Source organism: Coturnix japonica, chromosome 4 (assembly GCF_001577835.2).
Source record: "Coturnix japonica isolate 7356 chromosome 4, Coturnix japonica 2.1, whole genome shotgun sequence".
NCBI lineage: Eukaryota > Metazoa > Chordata > Aves > Galliformes > Phasianidae > Coturnix > Coturnix japonica.
Window position 1 is genome coordinate 29183736 of NC_029519.1, and position 12965 is coordinate 29196700.

The following is a 12965-nucleotide window of genomic DNA, read 5'->3' on the forward strand; positions in this document are numbered from 1 at the left end:
CAAATTTAAGTAACTGTCATTTCGTAACAGAAATTTTCTCAGTCTCTAATATCTGAAAAGGCCACAGAATAACCACTAGATGTAGTATTTAAAAAGAAAAATAAAGAGAGAGGGGGATATTCTTATTTTTTCCACCTCAGAATTTTTCCATTGGAAAGATATACATTTTCATAGGATGACATTAGGGAAGTTCATCTCTCTTCCTCTCTGCTTCAGCATAACAAACTATTTCTAAGGGCTTTTGTGCCATTCTTTCTTTCAGCACTGCCTCTTTTTCTTTCCTCTATCCAAAGTCTCTGTGTCACGCTGCCTTCTCCAAGTGAACTTTCCCAAGAATCAACTCAGAACCCAAGTCCACACCACAGCACCGTGGCTTCACTAAAAATTAAGGAAGGCATTTTCCAAATGGGGTCAAAATCAGGTCCAGATAAAACAATTTCTTATCAGGAAACCACTTCTATTGCTTTGATGATTATTTATGTCCAATAAGCACAAAAAACAACCCCATTTAATAAACTATCAAATACCAAAATAACTCATATTTAGCAGATATAAGATTTTCTTCTATTTTTCTCAAGCTAAATGTCACACTCCATAACTTTTTTCCACCTTACAATTCCGCATCACATATTCCACCTCTAAACTGAGGAGCGAGTAAACCTTTTATGTACCTCCTAGACTACAAAATATGGAAAGTTGTAGGGAAATAAAGACAAAGCAGTAGTTTATATGTTTTAACTACTGCAACCACTACAATGGTGCTTATTGCACCATTAAGAATAGGCCACTTTATTCATGCAGTACTGACAAATCTTTCCCAACATATTCTAATCTATTTCCATAGTTAAAAGCAACAGCTCAGAAATTATACACCTCTGTGATTTCTACTGTTAAGGAAGCTGGCAATACACACCTGCTTTACAGACTTCACACAAACCAATCCCTTTCTATTAGTTTATTTTAAAAAAAAAAACAAAAAACAAAACAAAAAAAAACCAAAACTGTCAATCCATCAACTACACTAAGAAAAAAGGTAGTATTGAAACATATTGTAAATGTAGTGAACTAAAATGGAATCCAACTACTGTGATCATTAGCAATTTTTATCAAAATTCCTCTTCAGAAACTCCTATTTCACAGCTTAGAGTGGCTCTTCAGTTAATTCCATTGAATTCAATGCAGATTTATTTTTTTTTTAATTTCTTTTTTTAAAGAAGCTAGGTTTCAAACCATTTAGAAAAGAACAGGAATTCCAGCTAAGAGAGAGGTTCCAACAGTCAAGCTCTGCATTATTCTGGATTTTCGCACAGAATCTATTACAATAGCCCAGTTCTGAAGAGACAAAGTCTACTATACTATTTAGGTCACCAGAAAAACCATAATCCAGAGCTAATTCCATGTGTAATTGCAACATAATTCAGTTCAAAGGAAAGTACTTAAATGGAACCAGCTGGGAATTGTATCAGAATGGGACACTGGCAGGAAAGTTTCAGCCTCTACCATCATGCCAACATCCACGTCTGACACTATTATGTTGTGAGCCAAGATAAAAAAACAGAAGGCACTACTTTTGGAGAAGTCCTTGTAATAACCAGGATAGGTTTTCAAGAGATAAGAGTTCAGAATAAAAAACTGATGCACTGAAAATATCCTGAAGCATGACTGTATATAAAAGCTCAAAAGACATGTCCCAAATACTTGCCATCCAAAAGCACCTTAAAGACAGGATGAAAACCTTTCATTTTGTGTGCCAGTTACAGTGGCAGTACAATATTCGTTAAGAAACTGCATTAAGAATCTTGCGATTACTATCTCAATAGCAATTAACAAAATGACTGGCAATCCTGCATTTTCATACACAGCTTTATTAATTATGCCTTGCTCCACTTGGTACAGCATAGACCTGAGACAGCTTCAGAATCTTGATAATCAGTAGCTGAATAAGATGACCCTGAACAGTCTTGCTTCCTCCCACAGGCATTTCACCCCTACAGAAAGCTAGGCTGCCAGATTTTCTTTGAAACTTGCAATTATTCAAAACTGCACAAACTGACTAACATACAATACAAAGTCTCTGGCACACCTGTGGATGATGTAATTTCTGGGCACCTCAGTACAGTGCTCTCAGACTAAACTGGAAGCACTGAATACTTCAGAACATAGCTCCTTTGAAACAACGGGGAGCAGAAGGACCCAAGAACCTCTTTACACTAAGCCAGTATTCATCAATTCTTATTTCCTAAACTTTTATGAAGGTTGGATGGCTTTCCACCAGTTTTAGAAAATCTTTGAGTCAGTCTGAATGAGTCTATTTTATAGTCTAGAAAACTTTGATGCTCTCAAGTCAAAAACAAATCCGACAAGAGCAGCCTAGTTAGTTCTTACATATATTCCAGTGACAGTTCAGTTCATCTACTACAGAAAGGATAACATATTTTTCAAGAGCTGCCCATTCTTTAAATTAAAAGGCACCAAGGAATTACAGAGAACTTTATTCACCTTTTATTGTACCTTTTCACTTTGGATCTACAATAATAGAACAAATACTGTATGTACTGAGTAACATATGTTACTCTCTGTGAGTAACAAGTAACATATGTTACTCTCTGTGAGTAACAGACAAATATGTTTTAGAAACTTCATGAAAGAGTAGGGAAGGTGAGAGTTTTTCCTGTTAGATGGAGTATTTCAAGGAAACAAGTAACAGATGAAAGGACACACAGTAGCATATTTACTTTACAGATAAACACACACATGCCCCTTTAGGCATGTTTAGTTTAGGCACAGAGAAAATAATTTTCTAAGAAAATGCTATTTTCAAAGATGATATCAAGTTTCCCCAAGCAGAAACCTTGCTTTACAATAGCACGTGAACATCTTTACCATCCTGACGTCACTCATTTAAAAGGGATATTAGACACAGGAGCTCACTTGTTTAGCTTGTTTAATTACCCCAACAGGATACCAGCCCAGACTACACGGTGCTTCTAGGTTCACTGTACTGTATGCATTTCTGATAAATGGGAAAAGAATAGATGACCTGGCAGAAGGCTCAGACAATAACATGTGATTTACAGGACATGAATACAGCTACTATAAGATTTATCTGACAGCCCTCTCCGATAGTGGACTGTTGAGTATCCGATGGAATGATTTCTAGTCTGGAAAGTCTGCTACTGAGTAGCCATACACATTATTTATTTATTAGATGTTTTGGGTTGAAACCATTTTTAAATGATGCACTTCACAATGCCCAGCCATAAATTTAGTTTTAAACCCTAGAAGGGAGGTAGTGTTATTGGAATGTGTGTCAGACTGAATTAGGATGAGCAACACAACGCTTTTATAAAGTGGCCTTGAATGCAACGTCGATTCTTTCAAAAATGATATTAATGTCAAATAAGCAGGAACACTCTGCAGTAATATTAAATGAAGGATTTCTTTATGATAGATTTATATAAATGTAAGTATACACACAGACACATGTCTGAAAATGTAGCGTGTCTATCAAAAACACACAACTGTTTTCACCTTAGAAACAGCCTTTTGTCTGCATCTCAAACCACCTGTTTCTCCTTTTGCTTTGTGTAAACCACAAAACATCAAAATATAAACATGAACACAAAACACAGTATTGAGGTGTTTTTTTTTTTTTCCTTCCATGTGCCTGAATACACAAACTTCAAAGGAGAAAAATCATTAACAAGGTGAAATAATACTTTGATGGAAATATCTTTTTTTTAAGACTGTTTATCACTTTACCGAAGAAAGAGCTCCATTTCTGTATTTCAGTGGGGAAAAATTACTTGTGAGACTTTGTTGCTCTATTCTGAGCTACTAAAAAAAATATTCCAGACATAAATCTAAATAAATATATTTGAAAAAATAAATCAAGCACCTACAACAAATATATGATGCTTAAAACAAATTTTCAGAAAGAGGTTAACATAAAAACACCAAAGAGATTAATCAGAACAGTCTCTCAGTTTCATAAAATGATGGCTGACAAATTTGTGAAGTTTTAAATCAAATTTGCAGATACTTACTTTGTAACTAAGGCACATTATTTATGTGATTAAAAACTAGTTTTTGACCTGATCTTTTGATCTTTGGCACTTCATCCTCTCCATCTCCTCTTAAAAATTAATTAAAATTTGAGCAAAAGGATATCATTTCCCTTCCCACCCTATCTCAGTCAAAAAAAAAAAAAAAAAAAAAAAAAANNNAAAAAAAAAAAAAAAAAAAAAAGGAAAAAAAAAAATCAATCAAGCTCAATCCCATCTCCTCCCAGTATCTGAAAACCGTCGTCTTGAAATTCAATTTCATATCTCTCTAGCTTTCATGTAGCAAAAGACAGTTCACTTCTTAACAAAATAAATCACTTCTGTGATTGCCATGCTGACCTCTTTGAATTAGGAAAATTCAAAGTGAAAAATGTAATTATCACCCTAGAACAATCTGTATACATCTGGAGCTAATTTTAGATTCATTTCTCACATCATTTTTCATATTCTGCCAAAAACTACAGCTGCTATGCAACTTTAAAAGGATTTTGAGGCCTTTGTGACTTTATTGGTTTATTTCTACTATTTCACAAAGAACAGCCTCAGTCTCAGCAACCAGCACTACTAAGCAATCACTATATCCTCGATTTGATTAAATTAGTATTAAATGGCACTGTGACACGTATGACAAATAGATGCATTAGAGCACGTCATTTATTCCTTATCCCTTCCACTTCCCACAACCAAACAAGTGACGTACAGTACAGAGCACAACATGATTTTAAAAAAAGATTAGATTACCCTACCAAAAAAAGAAGGAAAGGTCAATCATTAATTATTGAAACCAGGATAAAGGATACCAAAAACTAATTTTTAAATGGTAATACAATGCTTTCAGACATATATTTAGCACTCAGATTAGTTTTACTCTAACACATTAATGAGAGACATTAAAACTCACATATGGATTTATTGGTGGAAAAGAATTTTTTTTTATGTCAGTAGCAAGTTTATGTTCTCTAGTTTAAGAATGTAACCATCCCTAAATTCCAGAATTTCCACAAGGACTTTAATATTTCTTTCAGAATAAAAGCACTTTTTTTCTGAAGAAAATGAAAAGCTAAATGAGCAAATTTCTACGTACATTCATTAGTAATAAGCACACTAGAAAACATACCTACTCTTCACTAGTTCATTGTAAAATCTATTAGGTGTAATCTCCAGAAGTAACTGTTCTTATTGCATTTTATTGACAATGCAGACTACCGATTTTTCACACCTTCTATGATTCTTTCATTTGTATTCATGAAATGTCTATCAGCACACTCTAAATAAATTTGGCAATATAGGCACTAAAACGAATAAATCGATGTGAAGAAACATTAATTTTGCATTATCCTTCTTCGTCAGGCAAGCAAACCATAAGGGTTGTAAATGAAGGTCAAAGGTTTTGAAATGGGTCAGAACCCTTGACCTCCAGACCAATACCATTCCCATTAAAAAAGGCTATTTTAAAGTTTTAAGTAGGGGAATTTACTACCAGAATGGTATCATTTTTAAGGCACCAAAAGAAAGGCTCAATAAAAACGTTCTTCTATTTAATTAGAAAAAAGAAAGCAATAATAAAAAAGAAAATCCAATTAATACAGCATATAACATTCCTTGGTCATAATGAGAAAGCTATTAGGCTCTGTCACTTTTTCTACAAATTTAAGAATATGAAAGCTACATCTAAAATATCCAAAACTTCTTTGCTTTTTGAAATGGAGAAAGTACCAGTTGACAACCAGGATTGCTTATACACTTTTTTCCAATTCTTATTACTTGTCAAATCAATTAAGAATGACAGGGTTTCAAAAGCATTTATCATACATCTCATAATCTCTACACAAAAGGAAAAATTCTGCTCATCCCAGAGGATTCAGCATGCCAAGATGCAGATATCAATCTGTTTCTATATCCTTAATATTTCATTGATTCTATTTCATCTTGAAAAAATGACAGCACAGAAATACTTAGGCATGTCAACTTCAAGGTTATGTAAACACTCAGCAGCAAGGTAACATAAAACCTTTTGTATCTTCTCTCTCAAACCTCATAGTCAAAACTGCTATTAAAATAACTTCTGCTTTTAGTAAGACAACAGATCTTGCATCTAATCTTTGTAAAATAATTACAAAATCTTAAATTTGAAGTAAAATTTAAAGTAAAATTTTCACAGCAATTTCCGCTGTGTTCAAACATCAATTCAGATGTTACATAAATCTCACCTGTGAGCAAAGAAGCATCACCAGCTCCACAACTGAGCTGCTAGATTTCATACATACAAGGCCTACAAAAGGCAAAAAAAAAAAAAACAAAAACCTGTTAGATATAAATGCATGTTTATTTGGCATCATTTGTTAGCACAAAATCTTGTAATGTGTAACAGAAGTATTCCAACAATAAAAGAAAGCTGACATTCTCATACCACTTACAGCAGAATGTTGTACTTTATCAGCATAAAATAAAATTTTGTATGGGAGACCATACATTCTATGCTTTGCATCTAGAGATGCAGCTAATAGTAATACATTACCTCCATTATTCAGATTTTCATAAATGCTTGAATTTCAAAATGACCAGAAGCATGGTTAATATATGTTATATTAAATCCACTGTATCTACATTTTGCTACTTCCTGAAGGATTGGGTCATTATATATGCAGAGAAGGGAAATGGCTTTATGACCTTTGCTTTCTCCACTGCACGTTCTCCATTCAGCCCCCAGCTATCAATCAAGTTTCCATTTTGTTTCATGGCAGCAGACATCCCAAACACTCTTATTAGTACTTTGACCCCTAACCCCATACTAAACCTTAGCAGAAGTGCAAGCAGCAACTTATTATACATTCTCAATTGTTTATAAAACAATTTAACTGCTGTTATTATTTGTATTTGCATGATGTTTTGGATTAGTCTATAACTGTTCATTTGGCCCAAAAATGATTATTTGTTTATTTTTGCCTATTCAGAAATAATCATTTTCTTGCTTTTTTTTTTTCTTTTTTTAGCCTTCAAATCCACAATATACCTATTTCTCTATATATATCATCTATACTACAGTCAAAATATTTTCATAAAATCAGCGAGTTTGGAAATGAAAATTTTGTAACCAGATTCTCCTTATCCACAGACAAAGAAAATACAAGTAGGATACTCATTTCCTTGAGTAAATAAATATTTCAGAGAAAAATCTCTTATTCTAGTTAAACAAATGAAATTAATTTGTTCACAAGGTAGCTTCAATTAAAATGTTTATAAGCTAAGGCAATGCCCATAGGTATAATCAAAAATAGAACTCTATCCTGTTCAGTCTTACAGAGAATATCAGTGTGACAATTCATAGGCTTTTCCCTGTCATAAAAGCCCTGGGAGGCAGGCAGGTATAATTCCTAAAGGGCAAGTTTCATTCTTAAAACAAATAATTTCAGTGAAGTTAAACAACATGAAGTCTGATACAATCATTTAGCTGTGTTTGATACTCTAACTGTGCTTCTGACAACAGTGACAGTACTCAGCACTACATGCAGGAAGCCTGTCCAAATCTAGGAAATAAGCAGATATTACTCAAATATAAGCCATCAATACAAGTTTATCAGCCATGAGCTTCCAGCATGCAAGTACTTAATTACTGGAAGCTGCAACAAACTCTGGGCCTAATTCAATTCACTGCTGTAAGTGTACAATTTTGCTCTAAAAAGGGGTGGGCTAAACAGTTTTATATGATAAAATTATGAGAAATCTCAAAAACTCGTGTTCTCTACTAAGTCAACATCATTCCAATAAAAACAACTTTTTAAATTGAAAACATTGACCTTTGCTTTACAGGACTCTGCCTTGTTATTAGGAAAAACAGAAACCCGCACGTAGAAAACTCAGTCCTCCTCTCAAGCTCAACCATTCAATACTAAAAGTCACTACCTACTGCTGTACACTTGAACGTTTATCAAGTGACAAAGAATTCTTCTCAACGTATTCCTGTTACCTTCACTACTGTCCTCCAATGAGAAATCAAAAGGACAGAAGAAGATGTACATGTAAGACATAAATCATATATCCTCTGACATAATTTCCAATATACCAGCTGCTACTGCAATACCATGAAAATGCAAGGATTTTGTATATTTAAGTTTCTACACTCTATACTTCATTTTGTGTCTAATTGTTGACTCCAACTCCCAAGTTTTCTTTCTAAAGCACGCATGACATACTTCAGATACCAGCTTCTATGATACAATGCCCTGTAAGAATCAGAAAACTAAAACAGAACAGTAGTTGGTCTGACCTAACATAGGAAACTATCAGATGAGATATAGGCAAAAAAGAAGCACAAAGACAGAAAAAATGATGAGGAGGCAATGACAGTGAACCCTGGTTGAGAAGTAAAGACAGAGGAAAGAAGAGGCAGCAAAATCCAGTGGACAGTTGTGTGGGAAAGCAGAAAGAAAGTATCTTGGGCAGTGCAAGCAGTAATAAGAGACATTCTGAATCTCTAAGATAAAACAAAACAAATTTAAATATTTCTTAATGGAGACTTACTTGTACCTTCTATCAACAACTCCTGTCCATGGCTGCCCAAAAGAGTTCGAGAAAGAAAGGGAGCAAAATCCACAAAAATCTCTCTCAGAAGTGGGGCAGCTTTTTCCAAAGCATGTTCAAGTCTGTCTGTAATGCTAGCAAAAAGATATATATGATTAATAAAACAAAATGCTGGAGAAATTCTGCAGAAAGGAGCACAGGATTTTGCCAGTATTAAAGTGATGTAGATGTATAAAAAGGAGTCAATAACCCAACACTCATATTTTCCCAAGCCTTGATTAGGTATTGATCACCCAGAACAACCTAAAACAAAGATGCTTAAGTGACTTTAATTAAAGAGTGGAATTTGACTATCAACTGGAATATCAAAATGTAAGCCACAGCACAGCTCTTCAGATGTTCAGTTAAATAATTTACCTCATATTTGAAGCAGAATCCTCAGGCACTGAAGAAACTGTAGGGACAGATGGCAGTTTTGAACTAGATGATCGCCTTCCTGAAAAAAAGAGTAATAACCTAATAAGAAACAACAAATATGATACATCTGGATCAAAAAAAAATTAAGTTTCAAACTCTATCTTTGAGAAGCCATCGTTTTCAAGCACATGCGGGACTAGATAAACTCTTGGAAACACCCTACCACAAACTTTATTTGGCACAATATTCTCACTGAATTGCATTTGCATTTACCAGATATTGCTTTAGTAAGCTTTTACAATGTTGTTCTAGCACAAACAGAACATAATGCAATGAAGCCCTGACAGTTGCTGGGTGGAGGAACTCGGACTAAACTGCAGTGATCTTTTCTGATCTTTTTCACCTACACGTCTAAATTAAGAACACTTGCAACCTTGAAACAGAGAATGCATACAATGCCTTACATAACCTAATACTCCTGTCAAGTACAAATATATACTACTAATAATAAATTAATATACACAAGTATAAAGCCAAATTGTAACATTTTAAAGCATCTCTTTTGGTTACTGGAAGCGCTCATCCAATTTTTAATTAACAGGAAACCCTTCATCTTCTGTCTACCATTACCAATACATTTGTTTCAAAGTAAGGCAGAATACAAAACCAGTGAGTCTAGTTTAAAGCTTTCCCACACCAGGATTCTGACAAAGACAGCTACGATAAAATTATCCATCGCACCATCAGCTTAATTAACATGATGGCAGCAGTATAACTTTATTTATGAGTTATTAACTGTTTCACACTGATAATTCACAGGTTGATGGTGAAGACAGTGAAGAGTCATTTACGTATCCCACACTTACAAATCCAAAACCAAATTGTGTTATATCAAACTAACACTACATGGCTTCATCAGCAGAGTAGCAAATGCTGTCCAGTAAGTAAATAGGAACACAAACTCCATACTGCAGTATGGTTTGGTATTAGTGGTAATGGAGAGAGGCTAAACAAAACAGTCAGAGATTTCACAGGTATTTGCAGCCAAGACAGGAATGGTGAAACTCACAAATCTTGCACTGCATTCCAAAATATAGGGAGGAATGAATCTGAGCAGACAGATTTCTGTGAAATTTTGAGGAACATGACCACTTCTCATCCATCTGCAATCCTCTCTCTTCCCAACTTAAGGCCCTGTCCTATTCTCTTTCCTCTTACCTTGACAGTTACAGACTGCCACTGCAGCTGAAGTAGGGCAGCAGGGGGAAGCATGAAAGAAGAGTTTAATAATAGCAGTTCCCATATCTAGCTTAGCAAAGACCATATCCTTCTTAGAACAATGACTGCAGAAAAACTCCCAATCACCCTACCTAGCTACACTGACTTATGCTCAGCTGAACACAACCTATGTGAAACTATTAAGACCTCCAAACGCTTACCAAAAGGTGTCATCTACAACTTTTCAATGTTTTTCTACATGATTGAAGTAGAATAAATTTGTAAAAAGGTGGCAAAACACACATTCTTGATACTAAGGTTATTTCTCCTATCAGATTTCAAACTTCTGCTCCAAAACACTGATAAGCCAAAGACCACTGAAAACAAGAAAAAAAAAAAACATGCATGATCCAGAAATTCAAAAGTTCTTACAGTGTACTGCAGGACTACTGATAATAGCTGCATACTGATTTTTTTGATGCATACGTTCATATCTAAATGAACACAATACCTCTTCCCCCACTACCTCTTGGACTGAAACTTGAAAATAATTCACTTTAATGATAACTTTTAATTATTTAACTGTAATTCTCAGTTTTCTCTCTAAAGCCCAGCATCTCTATACTCACTAAGGCAAAAAGTGCTCTGACTTAATACAAAAGTGCCTAGTGACAGACTTCAGCACATACACTGCCTGTCTGCTGAAATTTGCACACTGATCGGGGAAGTTGAACAGAATACAGGACTGACATTATATCTTAAGCCTCCAAAATACAAAAGCCCTCTCAACAAGCAGACTCCACATGCAGAGTATTTTGTTGTATAAAAGCATCCAGGCTTTTTACTATATATAAATCTGTGACCTGTAATCCACTAATCTTTGAGTACGTCAAAGTCATCAAAAGGTAAAGGAAAATCAAAAAAAGGCTTTAGCTGCGCATCAGGATGGCAGGAGTTTTACAGTTAAATGAGATTTAAGAAATTCAATGCAGTATTTAGGCTACAAGTAAAATAACTAAGGGGAAAAATAAAAAAAAAAATCAAGGAAAACATCTGTTAAGACAATGAAAGGGCATAATAGCCATCATGAGGCTAATAAAGAGACATGCACTGAATACTAGGTAATTTATTTTTTCTAAAACACACAATAACATTGGCAAAAATGGTGACAAGTAAAGGAGCTCTCTGACAATGAGGTGAGAATGTTGCTACTCTTTCTAGAAACAAACTACATAACAGAGAATGATTAGGTCTAAATGTATAAATGAAAAAACAGGAAGTTTAAAGTTAAGATCAACCTTAAAACACAGAAGAAATTATTTTTGAATTTGACAAAAGCTGAAGACAGGAATCCAGGCACCTTCACAAACTGATATTCTATTTTAAGCTTAGGTAAGGATATTCATGGTTTCCATTTCTCCATGTTTATCATGGCCTGTACCCACATTTCAACCTCAGACACATTTCACTAAAAAGGTTGTCTCCAATTTATCACTGCTGAGATTTTTAGATGTGATCAATACACATGGTTGTATTTGCATTTAATCTTTCTTTTGTAAAAACCTTTTATATTTGACTTTAACTCAGAAATGGCTTTTTATTCTAATATTTTAGCTTCAAATAAAAAAAGAAAAAAAGAAAAAAATCCTTCAGTAGCATATTTTCATCCACAACACACATGTGGGTAAGTGCAGTAGCTACTTCAAACATGTGGAACTAAACCAACTTATCTCTTCCTTATCCTTTCACTGATAAACTGGCTCCTTCAAACTGACAGTTTTACAGACATTAGCAAGGACATAAAAGAAAATGCAAATAGATCATCTGTCTAGCACCCTTGCAGTGAAACCTTATTGTTTATTCAAGGTCCCCAAGGGTCTAAACAAATAATGTTTCCAGCAATAAAATATTGTTAAAGCAGCTCTTTCTGTAAGATCTTAATGCTTTAGCGTAAGCATTTACAAAATACATGTGGGCAATACAGAAACAGTCCATTACATACTTCAGTCTGGGAGGATGGAGACAAGTTAAAAAACAAACACTTCTTAGTTTTGCACAACAGTCCTAACACACCGAAATATACTGATGCCTTTTACTAAAGGAATATCTGGTAAAATAACGAGCTCATTCAAAAATACACTTCCAGGGCTGGAAGTGTAAAATGAAAGACTACAATGAAAGGTTTTTATAAGCTAATATAAGAGATCTGTTACATAAACATGTCTGCGGGTTAAACCAAAACAGATTTCACAAAACAATGGTGCACTCTGAAGAGAAGCTGTTCTAAAACTGTTTTTGTACTAGTATTAAAATATTTCACTGCATGTCATTAACATTTTAGATTATTTTCAGAGTGTCATTAAACTTGCTGGTAACTAGCCTTCAACTACTGTTACTGTCAAGTTGAAATGCTCTTTGAAATACTTATTATATTTCAATAGGTTTCTTGAATTACTACTGCACTGATGGTAACTCACTTCACGTGCACTTTAACTTGAGCCTTTCTCTCACTTTACTGCAAGACTTGAAGCTATTTTCATCTCTGTATAAAAATCAATGAACACCATTCTTTGCAAAAGCAGCAATCTGTGGGACAAAACGTACATTTTCCAACATGTAGGACTAGGATAGAGTCACAAATCCTTAATCTTTTATTAGTGCTTATTCTCAGCTTCCTTCCAAGTACCCATGCTTGTTTTCACCTCAGCCTTTGAAATGGTCTTGTTTATAACTTCAGTCTTTGAG

At 34.4% G+C, this 12965-nt stretch overlaps 1 protein-coding gene across 1 annotated transcript in view; it reads right to left on the reverse strand.

Moving 5' to 3' along the window:
- LRBA (LPS responsive beige-like anchor protein) overlaps window positions 1-12965 on the reverse strand; it is a 346581-nt gene that overhangs the window by 249711 nt on the left and 83905 nt on the right. Inside the window, exons 33-35 of the mRNA XM_015861117.2 lie at window positions 9003-9081; window positions 8586-8719; window positions 6275-6336 (exon numbers count right to left, since the gene is read on the reverse strand). Of these exons, the coding sequence (XP_015716603.1) occupies window positions 6275-6336; window positions 8586-8719; window positions 9003-9081 (275 nt within the window). The remainder of the gene's footprint in view (window positions 1-6274; window positions 6337-8585; window positions 8720-9002; window positions 9082-12965) is intronic.